Below are 24,794 nucleotides of genomic sequence, written 5' to 3'. Positions count from 1 at the left end.
AAAAATGTCAACACTTTTAAATCAACTCTATAACACTAAATAAACACTAGATAAATTCCAAAAATGCTAAATAATTAATTAAGTAAGTAAACACTAAATAACCATTGTTGGAAAGAATGAACCAATCAGGAAAATATTTAGTTTTCTAATTGAATATTTGGTAGAAGTTTTGTATTTTTTTAAAAATATTTCATTTATTTATTTGACAGACAAAGATCACAAGTAGGCAGAGAAGCAGGCAGAGAGAGAGGAGGAAGCAGGCTCCCTGCTGAGCAAAGAGCCCAATTCCGGGCTGGATCCCAGGACCCTGGGATTATGACCTGAGCCGAAGGCAGAGGATTTAACCCACTGAGCCACCCCTGAATATTTGGTATAAGTTTTATGATGAGAGAATGGGGGGAGAGGGGATTAGAGAGAAGGTAGAAACTAATTAATCTGCCATGTTTCTAATACGTCTAATTGGCTTACAGTAAGTGTTTCACCTGTGACCATTGACTGCCTAAACATATTTCCAGGGAAAATAGCTTGAGACTGTTGAGGTCCACTGATATTGAAAGCACATAGCAAGGATTTTCATGACAATCATGATGGTACGGATGATCACACCATTATACCTCAGGCCCTGGGATCCAGTATGGATTTAGGAAATATAGTCATATGACTCAACTCTCACTGCAGGCTAAAAGAGTAGAAATGATGTTGGGGGAGGGGAATAACAGTCCTAGAGTAGGAGGTCCAAGAGCTGTACTGCAAAAAGAGGGCAGTAAAAATAATCACAGAAACATCACAATAAAAGGTAGAGTAAGATCATTTATTTGGAAAACTCCAAGAAATAAGTTAAGAATGTGAGAAAGATTCTGAGGAAGTCATACACAAAAATGTCAGAGCTTCTCTCAATTGAGAGGAAATCACAGATGCTAGAGCAGTAAAAAGATTAGACAGACAGCTGAGTAATGGGCATGTTGAGTTCTCCCCAACATTGCGTTCACCCTCACACCTGCATTTCTAACAAGGTCCCAGGTGTTGCTGCTGCTGTTGGTCCAGGGCCCCAGCCCAGTTTTACTGAATCTCTAATGTCAAAGGGTGAGACCCAGTAATCTCTGTTTTGACAGTCCTCATCCTGGTTCTGAGGCCAACTAAAGTGGGGAACCACAGGTTTAGAATTTCGAAGGAAACTTTGGCTTCTATTCTTTATCTGGAGCTATCTTAGTTGCCCTTTACAAATGGACATGTTTTGACATAAATAATGTAGATTTATAATTCCTTCTCAATTGCACACAGCACAACTACTCATTTTCTGGGTAGCAGGTATTTAAATTTCTTCTGCCATTCAATTCGCTTAGAAGCAAACCATCAGCACCAGCTTTCAAAGAATATCAGAAAATAAAAATTAAATTTAGTACTGGTAACCAAACACAAGTAGAATACTAGATATGCTGTACCTCTAGGTTTCATTATACACACACACACACACACACACACACACACACACACACACTTCACAGGAAGTACTTAATATAATAATATTAAGTATTTTAAAGTATTATTTTATTAGTTCCAACAAATGAAACATAAGCACATTAAGATAAAAATAAGTAATATGAGGGTACAGTAATAAAGCTTCAGACTTCTGTCCTCTCCATCTTTTCCTAAGATACAGGTAGCTGCTAAAGAATTATTTTAAAAAGAGGGGCAGCTGGGTGGCTCAGTCAGTTAAGCATCTACCTTCAGCTCAGGTCATGATCAAGCCCTGAGTTGGGCTCCCTGCTCACCAAGAGTCTGCTTCTCCATCTGCCTGCTGTTCCACCTGCTGTTCTCTCTCTCTGTCAAATAAATAAATAAAACTATTTTTTTTAAAAAGTTATTTAAAAAGAGAGAAAGGCTGATGCAGAAAATAAATACATAAAAAATACTATCTTATAAAAAAGATTAATCCTATTATACTCCAATTGCTGTTTGACTTATAATTAAGCAATAGCATGAACTGAAGCAAAACTTATAAGCCATGTTTGAGGTATCCTCTTTCAGGTTACATGGTCCTTACAATGGTGACTTGTAAAGAAGAATAATTTCCATTTCAGAGTGAGTGCCATTATAAGCTCTCCATGCTGGCAAGTTCACCTTGTTAAGTGAGTTACTTGGTCATATATGTCACTGTATTAACGGGCAGTTTTTTATGACTATTTGATTCCAACTAATTTTATTTCATCTTTTTAAACCAAATTATCTACTTATATCCACAAAGACTACTAAACACTCTGGCATTTTCTTAATTTCATTAAATGATCATAGAAAGCTAGGGATATTTTAAAAATATTTTATTTTTGTTTATTTCTCTTTTTATAATCTTTATATTCTGACATTAAATACATTAAAAATTCCTCTAGTCTCCAAGAGCTCAATGATAATGTCCTCAATGTAACTTTGAATTAAGTATGAAATTGTTTATGATTTTGAATACTGCCTTTAATATGGTACTTTCTTTAATTACATTATATAAAGCATAAATAGATATTAATGTCATGTGCTATTAAACTTTATCTCCATAGACGAAGGGAAAACCATAGCTAGGAATATTATAGTTTTTTGTTATGTTTTGTTTTTTAAAAATTTTATTTATTTATTTGACAGAGAGCGATCACAAGTACGCAGAGCAGCAGGCAGAGAGAGAGGAGGAAGCAGGCTCCCCCCACTCCATGTGAGGCTCGAGCCCAGGACCCTGAGATCATGACCCAAGCCTAAGGCTGAGGCTTAACCTACTGAGCCATGCAGGCGCCCCAGAATAATATAGTTTTAAATGCGATTCTATAATGGTAGAGATTTTACTGAGTAATAGGTTAAGTTTACTCATAAAAAATTATTTTATTTGAGCTATATTTTAAGAAATGTTTTGAAAGTTATTGTTACTGTTCTCATCAGAATATAATTAAATGAAAGGAAAAAGAAAATCTATAATCTAAACTCCCATTTTTTAATCCATAGAATATTCTGGGAAACATACATATATACTTTTAAAAATTCATTCTGAAAGGGAGAGAAAAATTTTTAAAGACTTCTCTGAACTGATTTTCTCCTCCTTTGTTACAGGTATCCATTTTTTCAGCTATATTAATCTTTTAAAACAAACAAAAAAATGGATTTCTTAAACTCATCTGATCAAAACTTGACCTCAGAAGAACTGTTAAACAGAATGCCATCCAAAATTCTGGTGTCCCTCACTCTCTCCGGGCTGGCACTGATGACAACGACCATCAACTCCCTTGTGATTGCTGCAATTATTGTGACCCGGAAGTTGCACCACCCAGCCAACTATTTAATTTGCTCGCTTGCAGTCACAGATTTTCTTGTAGCTGTCCTGGTGATGCCTTTCAGCATCGTGTATATTGTGAGAGAGAGCTGGATTATGGGGCAAGTGGTCTGTGACATCTGGCTGAGCGTTGACATCACGTGCTGCACGTGTTCCATCTTACATCTCTCTGCTATAGCTTTGGATCGGTATCGGGCAATCACAGATGCTGTGGAGTACTCCAGGAAAAGGACTCCCAAGCATGCTGGCATTATGATTACAGTTGTTTGGATTATATCCATTTTTATCTCTATGCCTCCTTTATTCTGGAGGCACCAAGGAACTAGCCGAGATGATGAGTGCATCATCAAACACGACCACATTGTTTCCACAATTTATTCAACATTTGGAGCTTTCTACATCCCATTAACATTGATTTTGATCCTCTACTACAAAATATATAAAGCAGCAAAAACGTTATACCACAAGAGACAAGCAAGTAGGATTGCCAAGGAGGAGGTGAATGGCCAAGTCCTTTTGGGGAGTGGTGAGAAAAGCACTAGACTAGTCTCCACTCCCTACACAGAAAAATCTTTATCTGATCCATCAACAGACTTTGATAAAATTCATAACACGGTGAAAAGCCCCAGGTCTGAATTCAAGCACGAGAAATCTTGGAGAAGGCAAAAGATCTCAGGCACGAGAGAACGCAAAGCAGCCACTACCCTAGGATTAATCTTGGGTGCATTTGTGATATGTTGGCTGCCTTTCTTTGTTAAAGAATTGGTTGTTAATGTCTGTGAAAAGTGTAAAATTTCTGAAGAAATGTCAAATTTTTTGACATGGCTTGGATATCTCAATTCCCTTATAAATCCACTGATTTATACAATCTTTAATGAAGACTTCAAGAAAGCATTCCAAAAGCTAGTACGATGCCGATGTTAAAGAAAGTTTATCATTAAAAGGCTGGGGATTTCTTGAGGGGAAGTAACAAAATGGATGCCGAATAATAAAACATTTAAACTTTTAGAAGGAAATAAATTAAAACTGCTAAAATTATAAGAACATAATTTATATTTAACAGCAACAAGACTATAAACTTATTGAGTAAAAGATGTTTCTTTGACCATCATTCTAGAGTACTCAAATGAAAAGATAATTTATTGTTTATAAACAATAATTTCCCTATGCAATTGTCCCTAACAGGCTAACTGGAAATATATATTATAATAATTATTATTAATAACAGTGACTTTCCAGGTTTATGGCTTATAATAATTACAGAAGAGTGTTCACCTAACAATATCTGTAATTTCTATATAATCCTATGGTTTTATTATATGATTCTATTATTTTATAGAAAAGATAATTCACCACAAAGCACACATTTCTCCTACCTAACCACTGTCCCCTCTTCATCTTACCCTGGGAAAAAACAAGAAGGGGGAAGGAGCAAACAAGGACTCTTGGGGTGTCTGGCTGGCTCAATCAGGAGAGCATATGACTCTTGAGCTCAGGGTTGAGTTTGAACACCATGTTGTGTATAATGATTACTTAAAAATAAAATCTTTAAACAAAACAAGACAAACAAACAAATAAACAAAACCAAGGACTCCTAATATGACTGGAGGAAATGTCAAAGTCAGAGATTGATACTGTCTTTGTATTTATATAATAAAGAGTATTCATAAAGTTGAGTTGGGCTTTGCCAGATAATTCTGAATACAGAACTTGTACACATTTGACATATTCTTTTTGTTCAAAACGAATTCCTAGAATAATATTTTTTAACCATGTATTACCAACATATGAAATCAAAACCTTAGCCTAATAAGAGTAATTCAAAAAGGGTACAGGGGAGGTGTTCTAATTGCCCCATGTTTATTTAGGAATCACATTTAAGGCACTAAGTGCCCTAGGTTACTCACCATAGTTATTGTATTCCTGATGTGTTTTTTAAAATACAAAATAGATTTCGTTTCTGTTAATATTAACAACCTCAGTTGCTAAATAAAATGTCAGTGGTACTTGGTACTGCAGCTGTTCCATATCTACAATTTAAAAATTATAACCGTTAAAAAAATAATAATAATAAATAAATAATCCCTTTTATTAGAGGGAATGTGACAGGAGTTCTTAGAACTGCCCACTGACTTCCAAAACATCTCTCATTTTTCAATTGGTAGAAATCGACAGGCAAAGATTCATATTATGTTAATTATAAATATATATATATATTTTTTTTTAAACATCTCCCAGTCAGTTAGCCAAAGCTATGCCATAAGTTTCTCTATTTATTCTCTTTCTTATAGAAGAATTTAAAAATAGAATAACCATGCTTCAGAGATCTCATTCCATTTGAACCAGCAAGTTGATAGGCTGCCTTCTGGAAGGCATACACCATCAACCAAGATCATTTGAAAAACAATACATTCCTTTTTTTTAAGGTACACTTTTATGTGTATTTTAAATATTGTTTCCTGGTCAGATACTTAAGAATACATCAATTTTTGTGTGTATCTATGACACATTACTCTCAATCTAACAAATATTTACAGAGTTCTCATTCTGTGTAGGGCATTGAGATACAGAAAATAATGAAACGCAGTTACTCCCCTTATCACATTTACAATTTAAAAGGTGAAACACACTGGGCACCTGGCTGGGTAGATCATGCAACTCTTGATCTTGGGGTCATGCATTCAACCCCACATAGAGCTTACTTTAAAAAAAAACAAGAAGATGAAACAAAGAAACAAATGAACATTATAACAGAAAAGAAAAAACAAAGCTCTGGCATGGAAGTTGTGTGCATAATTACGATGATTCAAAGGAAAAGTTGATCACATCTGGTTGAGAAAAATCAGCAAAATTTCATAAAGAATGTATCTAAAATAGATAATAAATAGCATTTGGCTAAGAGAAATGGAAAAGCATACTCCAGGTGGCGGCAACATCAGGAGTGAATTCTGCCAGCATTTCATGGGTCTTGTTCATGAAATAGCAAGGAATTTGGCAGCTCCTTAGGACAAAAGAAGAGATGAAAAGAGAAATTGGCCATTATTGTCATTGACTTTGAGTATCAGAAAAGGAAGTTTATGGTCAATTTGGCTGTCTGTCAGTGAGTGGTCACTGATGTTTTTAGTAGAAATATTACAAGTTTAGGTTAATTCTAAAAAAATATGTATGTTTTAATGGATTTGAGCAGAGAGGGTACAGGTGACAGTGGCTTCTTGTTAGAAAGCATATCACTAATCCACATAAGAGGTGAAGTTCTGAACTTGATTCTGGCCATGGGAACATAAATAAAAACACAGAAGAGAGACGGTAGGGAAAAAGAATCTATAGAATACAGCAAGGACGTTAACAAGCAGACAAATGCAGAGACACTGAGATAACTTGCTCTCAACTGAAATGAGGAGCTCAAGAGAAGGGGCCTGTTGGTGAAATGGTGCCTTGAGTTAAACATTTAAAGTTAAATGTTAAACACTTAAAGACTTGGGAGAGCTCACAGGCATGGCTGAGCAGGTCTGGCCCAAGTGAAAATGACTCAATTTATCTGCGACTACTGACCACTTCTTCCGTCTTCCTTTCTTCTATCTCCTTATGCTGTGCTGACAGTCCAAAGCCAACTCTAGTCCCTACCATTCTCTGCTTGTTTTTCTTGCTGCTTCTCACTAAAACTTGATTCTGTGATTTATTCATTCAAAGACCTTGCTAAATCAGAAATAATCTATTCAAGTAATTTATTTACACCCACCTCAGAAATTTATTTAGTTTTATGGGCGAGCTCTAAAAGACACACAACCCATCCACCAGAAAGAGCAAATCTCATGCAGGGTGAGGCTCACCCGAATACACATACTACCTTCTCCTCGGAGCTGGACGAAGCCTCAAATCCAGGGAAATGATACCAGCAAGTGACAGGGAAATTAAATCTCCCCTCAGAGCTCAGGGAGAATCGAGTTTATTATTTCTGTGTGTATGAAATGTGTTTTTAATCCAAAGAGGCCATAACACATTATAGTACTTATCACTTCATCTTTGTATTTCCTCCACATGCTGAAGGTACAGATCATGCCACTCCCATGAACAAATATAAATGATTTCTCTTTGATCCTTAAATGGTAGGTAATGTCAGGGCTAATAATCTGCCATTTCCACATTAAAAAAAAAAATAAAGGCCCCAAAGGGCATCACTGAGGCCAAGTCACCTAACTGAGGTGTAATACCTAACCTAATTGCAGTTTCAACCTCCACCAGAAATGTAAGTTTTAACTTATATTCAGTCAGGAATTTCTGATAAGCACCAATGGATGAGGTAATCTGTCACCTGGGTCCTCTTTGTCCCCCAAGGAAGATGAAGTAATCTGCATAAGACCTCCTGCTTTTCCCCCTAAGGGAAAGTGACCTTGCCTGCCACAATCCTTTTCTTTTACTAATAATTTCCTTTCCCCACCCTTCTTCCTATGAAAAACTTCCATTTCATGCAATTCCTCAGAGCTCCTAATTCATGAATCATTTAAGAAAGTCAATTTGATCTTCAAATCTACTCAGTTGAATTTCTCTTAACAGCACTTTCTTTGAAATTTGTGAAGAAGGATGTACTTCCCTGAATATATAAGATTTATTCTCTTAAGGAAAATTCCTCAAGTCACTAAAAGCTGAAGATTTTCACAGAGTATTTTCACATCTATAACAAATGTAACAATATGATAATGTATATATTTAACTGATAAGTAGAGAAAGAAAATATAAGTATCATAGAATGTGGTTAAATATTAGATTTAAAAAGTTTAACTCCCTGCTACAATTTCAAATACACTAGCATCAGAGATTAAGTGGAGGTTTTATTTTTGCTCTGCCTTTTCTAAATATTTTCAGGTTAAGGATATATAAAAGGCAAGGACAAAAACATCAAAGGAAGACTGAAAGTCAAACTACTAGATACGAAATTCAGTTCAATACATCACTATGTACAAATCATGTTTGAAAATCTGCTTCTGGTTATGAAGGACTATCTTTATTTTACTGCTATAGGAATATGGATTGCCTACTTTAATACTTTTTCTGTTGGTTTTGTTTCACAATAGGCCTACGGGGTCAAATTTATAGTATACACAGTTTATCCAGGCTCTGGCAGCTGATGGGTCTATCTTTAATGTAGGCCCAGTTCTCATTTTGTATCTCTAAAACCAATCTTTTCCCTTTCCTGGTGCAACTTATTTCCCTCCCCCACTTCTATTCCTAAGCTCTAACGGTGTGCAAGTTTCCTGTTTGCAAGTCAAGAAAAACTTCTTTGGGGCTCACTTCCAAATCCTTGCTTATATGAGTTATGTCACTTCCAAACTTTAAAATTCCCTTGGTATATGGGGCACCTGGGTGGCTCAGTCAGTTAAGTGTCTGCCTTTGCTCAGGTCATGATCTCATGGTCCTAGGATGGAGTCCTGCATCAGACTCCCTGCTCAGTGCGGGGGCTGCTTCTCCCTCTCCTGCTGCTCCCCCTACCTGTGCTCTTTCTCTCTATCAAATAAATAAAATCTCTAAAACAACAAAGTAAGGTAAAATAAAATAAAATTCCCTTAGTAGAGTATAATCCTCATATTTGTTGGCTCTATCCTAAGCTTGTCCCTCTGAAGCAAGAGTTTTGCTACAGAAAACTTTTCTTGTTGTCTGTTTTGCAGAAAAACAAAATTTTGTCAAAACAGACAACAAAAAAAAATGAATTATTAATTGAAAGCCAATTACTAGAAAATGTGTTGTCTTGCTCTACCAAATTTTGATGCGAAATATTGTTCGAGAGCAAACGATCAAAAAAGAGTTCTTGAAATGTCTTCGATGCAAAAAAGGTGGTTTTATTAAAGCATGGGGACAAGACCCATGGGCAGAAAGAGCTGCACTAGGGTTGTGAGGGTCAGCGGATTATATACTTTCAAGCTGGGAAGGGTTTAGAGAAAGTGTAAATCTTTAAGGAATTTAGAAGCAAGCCTTTCAGGACTTTGAGGGGCTAGCTGTTATTAAAATAATGTCTTTCACTACTGTCTGCTAAAACCTTAGTCATGAGACCTTCGGATGTGTATCAGTGGGCCATATGTTTGGAGTAGGGTTGCTAACATACTTCTTGGGGGAAAAGAGATAAAGGAAGTCTCCAAAGGGATTTTCATAAGTTAAAGACTTACACAATCCTGGAGGTAGGGCTAATGTCAGCTAAGGTTGCCTTTTGCCTCTACCAAAGTGTACAAGTGTTAACACTGAGTTAGTTGAGCTCCTGGAGGAAGGTCATTCTGCCTGTCTCAGCTACTTGACAATAACCAGTTAAGTTGTAAGGAAAGTTAATTTTTTTTTTCTGTTGTTCTCACATCAAATATCATGAAAGTAAGGGAGCTTGTATGCTTCTTGTTGACATGCTTTCCTCTACATCAAGGAATGAATAGTTGCCTCGTGAATTTAGACAAGAGCTTTCTTGACTTACAGTCAGAGAATCGGGTTTATTATATTGCAGAGCAAGGACTGAAGGATTTTTCCTTATTATATTCTAAAGTCCTTCAGAAATAATCATGTTCATTTCAGAATTTGTCCCCATTCATGCCTTTCAGAGAATGTGTTTCTAATATCCTCCTAATAAACTCAAATGATCACATTCAGACCTTTATTCACCAGAAGATATTTCTAAAGGCAAGTTAATATTTTTGACATGAATAAAGTAATATTTTCTTATGATATTGTGGTAATTTTTCTTAGTCTTATGAATCAATATGCTTTCTCCATTGTTTAAAATGAAGTTATTGTTGAAAGAAATGTATTCCAACATTATAATAAATGTGTGGTTATTGATATAGGATGTCTTCTCTGTATAAAACATGATAGTAGTACTTGAAACCCACCTGTAAAGATAAAGATTTTTCAGAATTTATACTCTCTTCTTATGCCAGGAAGCATAAAAATTCTGAGGGAAAAAAAATGTGTAATCTCTTTATCAATAGTAAACAACAATGTCTTGTCCAAGCAGCCTTTCAGTAAAGCTGGCATTTAGTCACAGGTCTGATTTCTACCTTGGAGAGTTTCCACCTCTGCAAGGGCAACTAAATGACCTTATTGATTTATGTCCACACAGCAAAGTTTGCTGTGTCTTTCCTCCTAGTCTCACCAATAGCCTTTTCATGATGTTCTATGAATATTCCTAATTTATATGTAATTGATATTCACTCCTAAAAAGTATACTTATTGTATCATCATATTTTATATTGAATCATTATTAATTATTATAATGTATTATGTTGTTGGGTCTCCTGCTTTGAGATTTCCTTTACCCCAATCCACTTAATAAATAAAAATTTTGCTCATCCCCACCCCCCTCCACACATGTACACATCAACAATTTCCTCCTTGTGTTGGTTGTCTTGGCTATGATTCAAATGGGTCTGTGACCCTAGTAGAGGAAGAGAGAGAGACTTTGCAGATGTTAAGCAGGACTGAACTAGGAAAAAAAAAAATATATATATATATATATATATTTTTTTTTTTTTTATATATATATATATTTTTTTTTCTCTTTAGCACAGCACATGTTGAGCTTGAAGATGAAGGAGGAAGTGGAGGAAAGGGAGATATTTTAACAGAAAGGCAGAAGAGTAATTCTAGTATCAGATTTGTAAAACCAGCGTGCCTAAGAATTACCTGAGAGGCTAGGGTCAGAGTCCAGAGATTCTAAGTGTGTGAGTCCAAAGTGGAGCTGCCAAAATCTGAGTCTTCAGCAAGATTCTCCACCTACTGTAACAAAGATGGAGCATGGAACTTTCCTAAAGACTGCTTGAAAGCTCTCAGCTAGTTAGGTGTTTTGTGGAACAGAGTTAATAACTCAAAATGAAATTTCACCACCATTTCACTAGTAGAGGACCCATCAGAATCCAGAAAACTACTTTATGACTACATGAGAAGCGCCTAATATAAAACTGAACAGAAGTAAACGTCACATCAGCATTGCTGAGTGTATTATAAAGCATTCAGTGAGGAGGGAAAATTACCTACTAAAATCTATTTTCAGTCAGTATTTACTTAAATGCTACTAGGGCAAAGAATACAAGCTTTTCAACATATATGAAGCAGCAATTCAGAGGAGCAGAAAACTCTCTAGATTTGAAATCAGCAAAGGAGAAAATGGGAGCCCTGATTCTGCTAATCATAGTCTTGATGCTGAGCAAGTTCCATCTACCCTTCTTGCCTCACATTAGTCAAAGGCTAAGGGGATAGAGTGAAATAAAACCAACACTCTTGAAGAATCCTGAAGGACTACAAAATGTAAATGAGCATTCTTCTTCTCTATGATAGGTCTGGAAAGAGTCAAAGTGCATTTGACATGGCAACTGGTCTTTTACATTGTATGTGAGTCTGGAGAGGAGCAAGTGCGTGATGGCTTCCTGCTCCTGGCTCCCCCTGGAAGCTCTATCCTGGGTAGAGCCGTAATTCCAAACAGCCCTCTCTGCAGCTACAGAAATGCTACCCTATACGGCCTCAACTTCCTTCCTCTATTCTGGCATTCCTCTTATCAAAAGCCTGACATCATCAAAAACATGTTGAGCTTTCTAGAAGGATGCAATGCAATCCTCCTACCTTATTAAAATCATCACTACAATTATTCCAGCACTAATTTCTTCAACCAGTAGATTCCGAGGTGATTTCCCGTATGTTTCAGGATTAGGGTTTTATTTTTTTAATCTTTTAAACACTACAGGAGAAACTTTAGATTGAAACAAGAATTCTAAGTTGATGAAAACAAGGCCGCCAGGCTTAATTTTTGGCTCTACTGAGTGTAAGAAAAAGATTACTAATTTATAATAAGAATATTAAAATTTAAACTACTCTGTAATGGCTCCCTATGGTTTATGACACTGCACCCAGCCTCCCTTGCTTGGGTCTTAAGGCCTGAGTATTAATAACAAAGATACCCTCTAGAAAACCTTATTTCCCCTTATCCTACCAAGGCCCAACAAATGCTCTCATCTTTAACCCGGTCCCCCTTTCTTCCCTGTCCTTGCAATATGTCTGTTCATTCTTTCCTCCATGACTCCATGGCTTTTTTAGCTTTTTTTTTTTTTTCCCCCTGAAGTGCACTATACTTCCTTGGTGTTTAAGCAGCTTATCGTTCAAAGCACAGAATAAATTCCACATCCTCCTTAGACTGAATTTGTATTCAGTTTCAATATTGTAAAGACAGAGTATTGTCTTCACTAATTCCTTGTCTGTTCTGAATATCACTAATTTCTTCATGAGTGCTTGGTTTTTATATCAACTAAAAGTAGTAAGTTACTTGAAGGACAAATGTTCATTTCTTTTTTTTTTTTTTAATGTTCATTTCTTTATATTCCTTCTATACTTGTTTCAAATATCGTTAAAAGCCAATCTTCTTTTCTAAGTAAATCCAATCCATTTCACTGTGTACAAGTAACTGAAATGCAGTTAAACAGTGGATTTATCGTTATTCCTAAATTTCACAAAAAGAAATCCCAATGGATTTTTATCAAAAAGGAAACTAATAGGTAATGTGTGTGCTGAAAGTAGAAAACTAACCCTTTTTTTTCAATGACTAGGTAGTATATTACTCACAATAAAATAATGAAATACATAGAACACTAATTTTTTGGAACTATCTATGCATAATGATAATTTTCAATAAGCTATGTGGTAAGGATACATTATAAATCATAGATGCACTATAGAAAATGTTTTAAATTACCTCTTTCTAAAGACAATATTTCCATTGTGATTCTAAAACACTTACAAATAAATGTGCTTGGTCATATTAAATCTCAGCTATTGGCTTTCAGCCTGCCTGACGTGAAGTCACTCTTCTTCATATACCCTCCTGGGCCCCAGTCCCATTCCATTTCACAATTTGTATGTGGATGAAAAGAGGATAGTATTTTAGAAGAGGAAATATCTCGGCAGTTAAGTACAAACTGCGATATAATCTTCAGCTCAAAAAGAACAGTTCCCCCTGGAGAATTCTAGAAATCATTCTGTATATTTTTAAAAGCTGGAGAAACAACATTTCTTCACTTTCACTTAGTCAAGCATCTTGAAAGAGGTAATAAGTAATTGGAACCCACACCTACCTCACCATCCTATATCTGTCATGTTGTCCTTAGATTCATAAACTCTGGTTTTAATTACCTACTTGTAAAAAAGGGAATAAAGGGTGAATTACAAGTCCATATCATATCTTTATCTCTTGTGTTTTCATTTATGCTGACATTTCAAAATACAAAACAGCAGTGACTTTTGGCATTAAGCTTGATCTTCCTTTCTATTATGTCTTCTTACCAACCTAAACGTTTAAATTCTATCTTTTCTACTTGTCATATTTCTACAAAATAACTAATTATAAATGCATGCATGCATTAGGAATTTTCTGTCATTTTTCCTGTTCTCCTAGTATGTCATTAACAAAGTATCTGGGGGCTCAGATTGCATAACTGACTTCTTATGGTTGTATTTTTCATTGAGTTACGGCTAAACTAGAATTGTGTGTGTACACTATTAACCCTGAGCCAACACTTCAAATGCATTTTTTTTCCTCCAAATCTTCCCATTAATGAAAAACAATATATAGTAGTTATTATCTTTAGTACAAAAAAAAGACATGAAAACCACTTGTTTAACATTTTAATAGCAAGTGCCCAAACTACAGAAAATGTTCAGACATGAATTTTAATAGTCTATGAAATATGAAAGTCTACTCAGTTTGTTGCTGTTAAGAGGGTCATAAAAAATAAATGTCTGCTCGAATGTTGCTTAGCCTAAAAACATAGTAAAATGTGAAATAAACCATATTCTTCAACTAATGAGTGTTGGTTTTCACTTTATCATTTCAAAATATCCAATAGCATTCTATTTTTAAAAAACTACAAAGGAAGAATTAAAAATATGCCACAGACATGGAGTTTTTAAGTGTCCACATGTTTTTTCATAGTGTTTGTGGAAGCCTGAGTTATAGAGTCTCTCTTATTTGACCACGTAACGCGGAACAATTTCCCTTACGGCCCTTCACCTTGTTTCACTGAAAGAATTAACGTTCTCATTTTTTAAACACTGTTTAGAACAAAAGCAATTTATTTTACTTTCCTAAATTTAAAAAAAAAAAAATCAGTAAAAAGTAGTTCCCGAAATACTGTTACCAAAAAGCATCCGAGAGCGGATGGAAAAGAACAATGGGAGTTTTCCTTCTCCTGCATTGTTTTATTCCAAGTTCCAATCTTTCAAGAACAGTTTTGAGTGTAATCATGAATTATGTATTAGGTTTGGAGAAACAGCTTCTTTCAACTTTTCTCTCTCAAAATAAAGCACGAAGTGAAGGAAGTGTTTGCACTTACAGAGCTTACAGTGCCAGTCAAAGAAAAATGTTTGCACATATTCCACAAAGATATATCTTCATTAATTATTAAGCAAACCATATCAAAAGGAAATAATAGGGGGAAAACACAAACATTTACACCTATTCCAAAATATTTGTGGTACTTCTAGAGAGGTGTGGGTTTGTTTGGTTTCAGTTGGGCTTTGTTTCTTTTTCTCCTCCTCCCCTCTCCCGTCCCCTTCTCCTTCTTTCTATTACAGTATCAATTTCGTGTACACACCTGCGATTTAGATAGTGGCGTTTTCCAGCAACTTGATTGCTGAGGTCTAGTCAATGGAATCTAGGACCAAAGGTCTGTCCTTCTGCAGAGAGCCCACGACCACATCTGCCCCCTGGCGTTGGCTTTGGGGCTTGGCGCGATTCCGAAAAGACCGCGGGCTTGATACTGGGAGCATGCGCAGTCCAGCCCTCGCGGGGTGTTGGGAGTGCGCCGACTCCGACGCTTCGCCCGCCGCGACAGGGTTCGCGCAGAGCTAACTTGACTGCTCAGTGCCCGGGGTGTTTGTTTGCACTACGCAGCTTGAGGTAACCGTTTTACCGCACGGTGGATTTCTTTGTTGAGTCTTCAGAGCAAACCGTATCTTCGTCAGCGTACCTCAGCTGAATTTCGCTGCGTGGTAGCAGCACGATTGAAATACATTTGCCTGTTTGAAGATACAGGCGCTCGAATCACGTCTTGACATTGGTCTGAAAGGAATCGTACATGTGCCAACTAAAATGGCTAAAACTTTTGCAAATAACTATATATATACACACACACACATATATATGAAGAGAAGATTTACTCAGGAATAGGATTTACCCCTGCGTGGGTTTCTCCAGCAGACTTGGAAACACGGAAGAAAATTCGATTTGGGGGGCCCCTGGGTGGCTCAGTGGGCTGGGTGGCCTCTGCCTTGGGCTCGGGTCATGGTCTCAGGGTCTTGGGATCGAGCCCCGCATGGGGTTCTCTGCTCAGCAGGGAGCCTGCTTCCCCCACTCTCTCTCTCTGCCTGTCTCTCTGCCTACTTGTGATCTCTCTGTGTGTTAAGTAAATAAAAATCTTTAAAAAAAAAATTAGATTTGGATAAATCTCTTCCTCTGATAAAAACTGCCGTAACTTTAAAGATTCTTTCCCCTTTTCCTTTTTTTCTTTTCTTTAATAAGTGACCTGCAGTCTAACGAGGGTGGATCTTCACTTTGGATTTAAGTTTTTCTCCTCAGATTTTTAAAAGATTTTATTTATTTGTTTGACAGACAGAGATCACAGACTCCCTGCTCAGCAGAGGAACGGATGCGGGGCTCTATCCCAGGACGCTGGGATCATGATCTGAGCCCAAGGCAGAGGCTCTAACCCACTGAGCCACCCAGGCGCCCCCCTCCTCAGACTTTATTGGAATTCCTGGTTCTGATGCTTTGCTCTCAGGAGTTTTGTAGAGGTTCTCAATCACTTTTTTCAAATATAGCCCCTGACCCCATCCCCCACCCTCCTTCTCGAATTCTAGTTAGATCGATGTTACACCATCTTATTCTGTCCTTCCTCTCTCATATTTTCTACTTCCCTGTATCCCTGGGTTTCAGTTGTAGGTACACACTTCAGATAAAACCATCTATTGAGTTTAAAATTTCTATTATCTTTTATTATTATTACTATTATTTCTAGAAGCCTTGGGTTTTTTACACATCTACTTACTCCTTACTTGTGATTTTATGGTTTTTTATTTTTTGAAACATTTTAAATAAACTTATTTTTATTTTTTTCCATCTGATGATTCCTGTATCTGAAGACTTTGCACCTTTATGCTTGCTCTCATTCATGATGCCTTGTTTGTCTGTTTATTGATTTTTTTTTTCTTTCCTCTCTCTTTCCTTTGGGCTCTCATTTTCATTTGAACTTAATCAGCAGAAATTTTTTGAGGCCTGGGAGGATTTCTTCCTGGGAGGATTACCATTTGCTTTTGTTAGGCATCCATAGGCATTATCAGTGCTGTTTCAGTTTAAATTATTGACTTGAGGTTTTTACTTGTGTATGTGTGTTTCGTAATACCAGATGGTGTGAATTCAGGATACAAACTTAAATGGAAGACAGATGGTGGTTATGATTCTTTAGGAGAAATCCAGTCAGAATCAAGGTTCAATGTTCAAGTTGCAAGATGAGCAGAGGTTTTTTTTAGTCAGTTCTGGACTGGTGTCAGGGTGTATATTCTGCTTCGCTCTTAAAGTGGAAGTATAACATTTTGGGGTTTCAGTTTTATTTTAAAAGGGGTCCCATAATATAATCCCTAACTTGGGTGAGGTCTTGCTTTTGCCTTCCATCCTTGAAAACTCAAAAATTTGTGCTTTTGAGCTCAGCACATGCCAGTAAGGCAAAAAGCCAACCTCAGTGTCTTACTTATATCTCAGAGTTCCTGGCTTTAACTCATTTTTGGCCTAAGCAGAAGTTACCTCTTTTGCCAGCATTTGCACACATTTAAATTTTTTAAAAATATTTTTAGTCAGCAGTTGCAGTTGTTTTCAGCAATAAGATCAGTTCAGGTACTCAGTATTGAGTACTTGAGTACTCAGGTACTTGAAAAATTGTTTTAAACATGTTTTTTCTTCTGCATTCATTAGAGTTATCTCAAGCCCTTCCTTTATTATCATTTTGTCCTTTGCTGTTGCTGATATTATGATTTATTTGTTAAATTGACAATTATGGGTCAGTTCTCAGGTTGTTTTCTTGTCTCTGAAATCTCCTTTCAACCCATTAATCTAATCATCTTGGGTTTTAGCGCTTCTTTTATTGAGTTATATTTTGTTACTATGTTATTGCATAGCACAAAACACTAATAGGGATTCTGCCTCTGTACTGTGAGTGATGCCTACATCCAGACTTTTGCATAATATGAACCATAAGTCTCTTTCTTCCTTGTTTCCTCCCTCCCTTTCTTTCTTTATTCTGTTTTTCTTTCCTGTCTTCCTTCTTTGGATTTTTTCCTTTATACTCTACTGTAGTTTCATTAATTGTCATGTGATTTATTTTTACCTGGATCACATTTATCATGAACTACCTCCCAGTTCAAAACAAAGTAGATCATTTTCCCTGAATCACTTGGCATCTAATCTAAAACCAGCTGGCCTTCTCTTTCAAGCATTTGAGCACGCAGGGATGGCAGGGTGCAGGCTTAGCACACAGGGATCATGGTGGGGTGAGGCTGAGCAGTCGAGATGGTAGCAGAGGTGCAGGAGCATGTAGGCATGGTGGGAGGGGGACAGGCTGAGCATGCAGGGGTGATTGGGGTAAGCCCTGTTGTAGGGGAGTTACACTTGCTAGAGATCTGGCATCTGAGTTCCCTTCTAAGATTCGGTCATAAGTGGCTTGTTGGATTGGCTGCCATTACAGTGTTCCACACTTCCATTAAATGTAGCAAGCCGGTTGGCCCTTCCTATCTCCAACGAATTCTCAAGGATGTAGTTAGGATTGAATTTTTGCCGATCTCCCCTTCAATTTTGTTAGGGCAACTTAACACCTCAGTCTGCGTATTTCTAAATTAAGTGACATTAGTGAGAATTTTCAGGATGCTCTGGATTCCTTTTCCCCAATAATTCTTCTGGGAAGTGAATGGCAGGTTTAGGAGATCTAACACAATATGACAGTATTTTCTGTTTCTTGCTCTGACCCCATTTCTTCTCATTTATGGTATTGGGTTGTGACCTTTTATGTGTTGTGTTGCTGGTGGTGGGTTTTACCACAACCACCCTCCTTTTGTAACTTTTTGTAATTAGTTGATATTGGTCTACATTTTGGGGAATCTTGCTTCATTTTCACTGTCCTTAGCCAAGCAGAACTTACTTTAAAATGCCATCAGAAAATGAAAAGTATTCTTTTAATGAATAGTTTAATTTTAGATAATTAGGTTTTAGTAATATATATCTATGAAGGATAATGTGCATATAACAAGGGTAGTTATTCTTTATAAATTATCACTACCCATAAAAGAAAACACAAGAAGGAGCGAAATACAGGATAATTTTTTTGTTGGAGGGGATGTAATTCTGGCTGCTGGACTTACCTGATTGCCCACTGGGAGACCTCAGTATCTAGAGGCAGTGACTAGGTCCTTGATTGTCTGGAAAAAAGGGTCTAGAAATACCAGAGGAATACAAAGCTAACAAAAATAAATTTGACTACTTCTTTTTCATTAACAACCAACTTGCCACTTATTTTTTTAAAGTAGGCACAAAAGTCTTCCTTATTTCAAGAAAATTGTTCAGTATTGATTTTAAATTATGTGAAATAACATTCATTCTTTATTCATAATCAACTGCTTCTCCAAGCCTAAGGTTTAAAGCACGTGTTTTTTTTCCACTACTGTCTGCTGCCCTCTGCAGGCTAATTTTTAAACTCACAGATACATTAGAAGTCCAGAAGAAAACAACCCTCCCTATATTCCAAAGTAAACTTAACACAAGAATGCTCATAAAATCTCAAAATTCTATCTCTATTGCATAGATGCTATATGACTGGTAACTGTCACTTGTTAGATGACCAAAAAATGGAGACTTCTCTTTTGAGTGTAGCAGTGAAAGAAAGAGAAATGTGCTTGGGGTAGAAGTTACATGCCATTTGGTTTTTATTCTTAAATAACCAGTAGTTGAACATATTGGTCAATATGTGAAACATTACTTGTTACATTATTTTCCTCTGAATTTTCTTTTCATCAGTAGATTCTCATTCAAGTCAGTTTCTCTGGAATAAATGCTAAATAGTGGCCTTCAAATTCAGAAGCCTCATTATAACATAGAAGAATTTTTTAAAAAAAATTCATTTATTACAGATTGAGAGAGAGAGAGTGAGAGCAGAGGGAGAGGGGGAGAGAGTCTCAAGCAGACTCTGTGCTGAAGGTGGAGCCCAGCACTGGGCTCAATCTTACGACCTTCAATCATGACCCTGAGAACAAGACTTGAGCCAAAACCAAGAGCTGATTGCTTGGTTGCTTAACTGACTGTGCCACCCAGGAATCCCTAACATAGAAGAAATTGTAAAACATGTTTATCTCAGTAAGTCAAACATATTTTGAGTTACAAAGTATGGAGCTGGTTAATAGATATGCAGAATTTATTCAGGGGACCTGAAAGTGAAGGATTTCTGAGCTTGCTTTCCTTCTGGAAGCCTTAGCATCCAGGAGTTCCCAGAGTTTTCCATTTTAGAAGACTTCAGTGGGAATCTCTGTAATATAGTTGCATAAGCTATAGGGGTAGAAGAGGACTGATGTCTGCCCAATGAGCATCCCGTGGCCAGGGGTAACATGAGCGTTCTCGCCAAAGATCCAAGATAGGAGATAGGTCTTGGAAGTGAGAAAGAGAGAGCCAACCAGCTGCCTTCAGGGACACTGAGGGCCACTTAGATCACATCTTGAAAATTATGTCAGCATGGAGAGAGAATGTGTGAGTACCATATAAAATACATAAAATGAACTGCACACCAAAGATTATAACAGCATTGAGACAGATCAAGCAAGAGAAGTTGATCTACTTTCCCAAACCTGGGACAAAAGAATATGGTGGAGAGCAGATTCTGAATTTGAGTAAGATGTGAAATACTCAGATATCCATGGAGCAATTACATTTACTTGGAAATTGTTAAGCTTTATCCTTCTGACAGAATAGGGTCTTAAGATAGAGATTTTTATCCAGAAACCAAAAAAAACAAAACAAAGTAACATTTTTCTTGCTAGCATCTGTGATTGGGGGGAAAAAAACAATGAAAGATTCAAAAGAGATTTCTGAAGAAATCTTACCAGTGCTAGAACTTGGCATCTGTCCACCCTTTTGCTAGCATCTTCCTCAATTTTCATGCTTGGTGTTCAGCCCCCAGTCTGCATTTCTACCTGGTCCCTTTCTTCGTTTGGTTAACTGTCCTCAACTAAATAGAAAGCACCAGGAGGACAGGTCTTGTGTTGGTTTTGATTATCATTTGTCTTCAGTACATAAAATGGCTCCTGGTTTATGGTACATGCTCAATAAATACTCGTTATAATGAAATAATTTTAAAAAACTAGATGACTGAAGCTTAGCGGAAAAACAAGTCTTTTTTAAGATATGCAAGCAAAAAGGCAAAATATTACCTTCACCCTTTCCTCCTCATTAATGGACCGTGGGTAATTTTTGTGGGTACTTAACTTGGTATGTGGCAATTACTTACGACCCAACTTAGAAATAGTAAGAGATCCACCATTTGCCAACACAAAGGACTGGCAGAGAGTTATCCTTTTCTTAGAATTGTAATTGTTACTCTTTTTCACTTTTGGATGTCTCTCTCACCCTCAGTCCTTCTGGCTCAGCATCAGTTAGAGGAGAAGGAAGGGGGTCAGAGAAATATTCATGAAGCAAAAGAATGAGAAGACGGGTCCAATAACTTAAGGTATTTCAAACAAACATTGTTGTCTGCTGCCCCTTACTGGTAAGATAATAAAATTGCTAAATTACATTTTAAAAGTGTAGTTCTTGGCACTGAAATCCTATTTTACAGGAAATAGCTCCTTTACAACAACAAAAATTATATAAGTGAATCATCTCAAATGCTAAACACCGTATGAGGCAAGTCACTTCGTTGAAGGCAGTTTTCTGGCCTTGAATTTGGATAAAGAGAAAAGTGAAGTAGGAAAAATACTAAAGCAAATCCCTTTACTATAAAGTGTTCTCCCTTGCTTGAAAACTTGAAAGTTATCATTGGCAACGAATACTCTCAGTTGATTTCTTTGAACTGACAATCTCATTTCATTTATTTTTGAGAGAATATCTGCCAAATGCCCATATCTGAATAACCATGGTCTGTCTGCCAGTCACCCTTTCAAGTAAAAATGACATTCCAAAAAAAAAAAAAAGGCAGCCAAATCAGGTTGCAGTTGAAACTAGAGCCCAAGTGTTTTCCTCAAGATAACCATCATAATACCTTAGTATTCAGCAAATTGCCTTATGCACACTTCCCAGGTCATCACATAGGAGATTAGAAAGGAGCAGGCCCGAACTGCTGGGAAAATGCTTTAGCAGGTGCCTGCTTTAGAGTAATTCAAATTCTGAGGGCTTGCAGAAGTGTGGGGGTTGAACCTTTGAATGCAGAGCCAACAGCTCTGTCCCAGTCTCTGTTAATGGTTAATGAGCCCAGAGATTCCAGGTACTAGAATAATGTTCTACTTCTAGTGCCAGGTTGGCTGGCCATGGAGGACTTTAATTTGGGCATGAAATGACCATGGCTTTACCAAAGAGGTGATCCAGAACTGTAGGTTAACAACCTAATGTATGGTTTCACTCCTATACCTTCAGTCACCAGCATTGGCCCTGGATTTGGGTTGAGATAAGCACCCCTAAGGCCGTGTGCAGAAGGAACCTCATTCTTGATCAACAAGGAGACACAATTATGGATAAGCAAACAATGCTGAAATTTAGTCTCAAGCTCAAGGCAAAGTTAAAAATGGAAAGTGAGCAGTGGAGTCAGAACTCAAGATTGGGAGACAGACAGCAGGAGGAAGCAATTGAAGGATCAATTTGGCTAAAGGTGAAGAAATAAAAACTGCCAATAGCACAAGAGTTCTAGCCATCCCCTCTCTGTGGTACCTGGTATATGACATGAGAATTGTCAGCTCCAAAGGAATTGCACAGCAATGTAGAGCACAGCTGTACAGGGAAAGAATGACCAGAAGCCAAAAGGAAACAGGATCAGAAATAGTGGCCCCAGGAGGGGAGTTAACAGTCAGATGGTAATCCAAGCAGAGACATGGCAAATTGTGTATTATTTCTGCTAGCCATAGTGTTCTCTTCTGCTCCAGGAAGAAACTATTGTCTCTCCTCTTACCTTTGTCATAAGCTATGGGAAAGAATAATGCTGTCTCCCTTTTCTCATTTTCAGCCAGTGTACTTCAACTTCATCCACACTCTGGTAAAGGTCATCAGTGGCTTCCTAACTGAAAAAGCCTATTGACTCATTTTCATCCTTATTTGCTACTTCATTTCCAGTAGAGCAACAATTTTAAAGTGCTGGGATAAAAAAAAAGTTATGTCTGTACTCAGTGAAATGTTTCAAAAATGAAGATGAAATAAAGACATCTTCAGACATACAAATCTGGAAGATCTCCACCATCCCACACCATGAGAAGTATTAAAAGAAATCCTTCAGTTAGAACAATGATGGGAATATAATCTATACTGAGGAATGCAGAGCTCCATGTATGCTAAATTCATTTATATGAGTGAGGGTTTTAAAAAAATTATTTAAATATTTTAGTAGCTAATTTATTGTTCAGACAAAGATAGTAACAATGCAGTGTGGAGTTTATAACATATATAAAAGTATCATGTATGACCATAATAGCACAAAGTTCAGGAGGGCAGGGCAGGGAGTATACTATTGTAAAGTTCTTATGCTGTATATGAAGGTAGACTGTGATTGTGTAAATATGTGTACTGTAAAACCTAAAGCAACCACTAAAATAAAACAATAAGTTATAACCAATTAAAGAAAAAATGGAAATAAAATGAAATCACACAAAATGTTTAGTTAAACCAAAAAGAGGAAGAAAGAGATGGAAAGGGGAGGAAAGATCACGTGAATCAAATAGAAAACAAATAACAAGATGATATATTTAAACCTACCCATACTTATAATCACATTAAATATAAACTTTTTGAATACTCCAATTACAACGAGGAAGTTGTCATGTCAGATTTATAAATCAAACCTCAACTGCATGCTGCCTACAAAAATAAACTTCAAATATAAAGATACAAATTGGCTAAAAGTAAAAAGAGTGGAAGGAGATATACTATGCTGTTAAATAATCAAAGAAAGTGAGAATGGCTATATCAATACCATGCAAAGTAGATTTCAGAGCAAAGAAGATTATGAGGATAAAGAATATCATTTCACAATGATAAAACTGTCAATTTGTCAAGAGGACAAAACATTCCTAAATGCTTATTTGCCTAACAGATCTACAAAATATATGAAGCAATAATTTATAGAACTGTAAAGAGAAATAAGCATATTCACAAGTACATTCAGGGAGTTCAGTACCATTCTCTCAATAATTGATGGAACATATCACCACTGCTGTTCAACATAGTACTAAAAGTCCTAGCCTCAGCAATCAGACAACAAAAAGAAATTAAAGGCATCCAAATCGGCAAAGAAGAAGTCAAACTATCACTCTTTGCAGATGATATGATACTATATGTGGAAGATCCAAAAGGCTCCACTCCAAAACTGCTAGAACTTGTACAGGAATTCAGTAAAGTGTCAGGATATAAAGTCAATGCACAGAAATCAGTTGCATTTCTTTACACTAACAACAAGACACAAGAAAGAGAAATTCAGGAGTCAGTCCCATTTACAACTGCACCCAAAACCATAAGATACCTAGGAATAAACCTAACCAAAGAGGCAAAGAATCTATACTCAGAACACTATAAAGTACTCATGAAAGAAATTGAGGAAGACACAAAGAAATGGAAAAATATTCCATGCTCCTGGATTGGAAGAACAAATATTGTGGAAATGTCTGTGCTACCTAAAGCAATCTACACATTTAATGCAATCCCTATCAAAATCCCATCCATTTTTTTTCAAAGAAATAGAACAAACAGTCCTAAAATTTATATGGAACCAGAAAAGACCTTGAATAGCCAAAGGAATATGAAAAAGAAAGCCAAAGTTAGTGGCATCACAATTCCAGACTTCAAGCTCTATTTCAAAGCTGTCATCATCAAGACAGTATGGTACTGGCACAAAAACAGACACATAGATCAATGGAACAAAATAGAGAGCCCAGAAATAGACCCTCAACTCTATGGTCAACTAATCTTCGACAAAGCAGGAGAGAATGTCCAATGGAAAAAAGACAGCCTCTTCAATAAATGGTGTTGGGAAAATTGGACATCCACATGCAGAAAAATGAAATTGGACCATTTCCTTACACCACACACAAAAATAGACTCAAAATGGATGAAGGAATCTCTCAGTGTGAGAAAGGAATCCATCAAAATCCTTGAGGAGAACACAGGCAGCAACCTCTTTGACCTCAACCGCAGCAACTTCTTCCTAGGAACAACGCAAAAGGCAAGGGAAGCAAGGGCAAAAATGAA

General features: G+C 36.8%; 1 protein-coding gene across 3 annotated transcripts in view; it reads left to right on the top strand.

The window, feature by feature from the left end:
• Nucleotides 1-4,770, top strand: part of HTR1F (5-hydroxytryptamine receptor 1F) — a 145,011-nt gene extending 140,241 nt beyond the window's left edge. For all 3 annotated transcript variants that reach the window (XM_032352010.1, XM_032352030.1, XM_032352020.1), the window contains one exon: nucleotides 3,088-4,770. In XM_032352010.1, coding sequence (XP_032207901.1) covers nucleotides 3,134-4,231 — 1,098 coding nt within the window. In that variant the 5' untranslated portion in view covers nucleotides 3,088-3,133 and the 3' untranslated portion in view covers nucleotides 4,232-4,770. The remainder of the gene's footprint in view (nucleotides 1-3,087) is intronic.
• Nucleotides 4,771-24,794: the final 20,024 nt, after the last annotated feature.

Source organism: Mustela erminea, chromosome 1 (genome assembly GCF_009829155.1).
Source record: "Mustela erminea isolate mMusErm1 chromosome 1, mMusErm1.Pri, whole genome shotgun sequence".
Lineage (NCBI taxonomy): Eukaryota > Metazoa > Chordata > Mammalia > Carnivora > Mustelidae > Mustela > Mustela erminea.
This window is presented reverse-complemented; position numbering and strand designations above follow the sequence as displayed.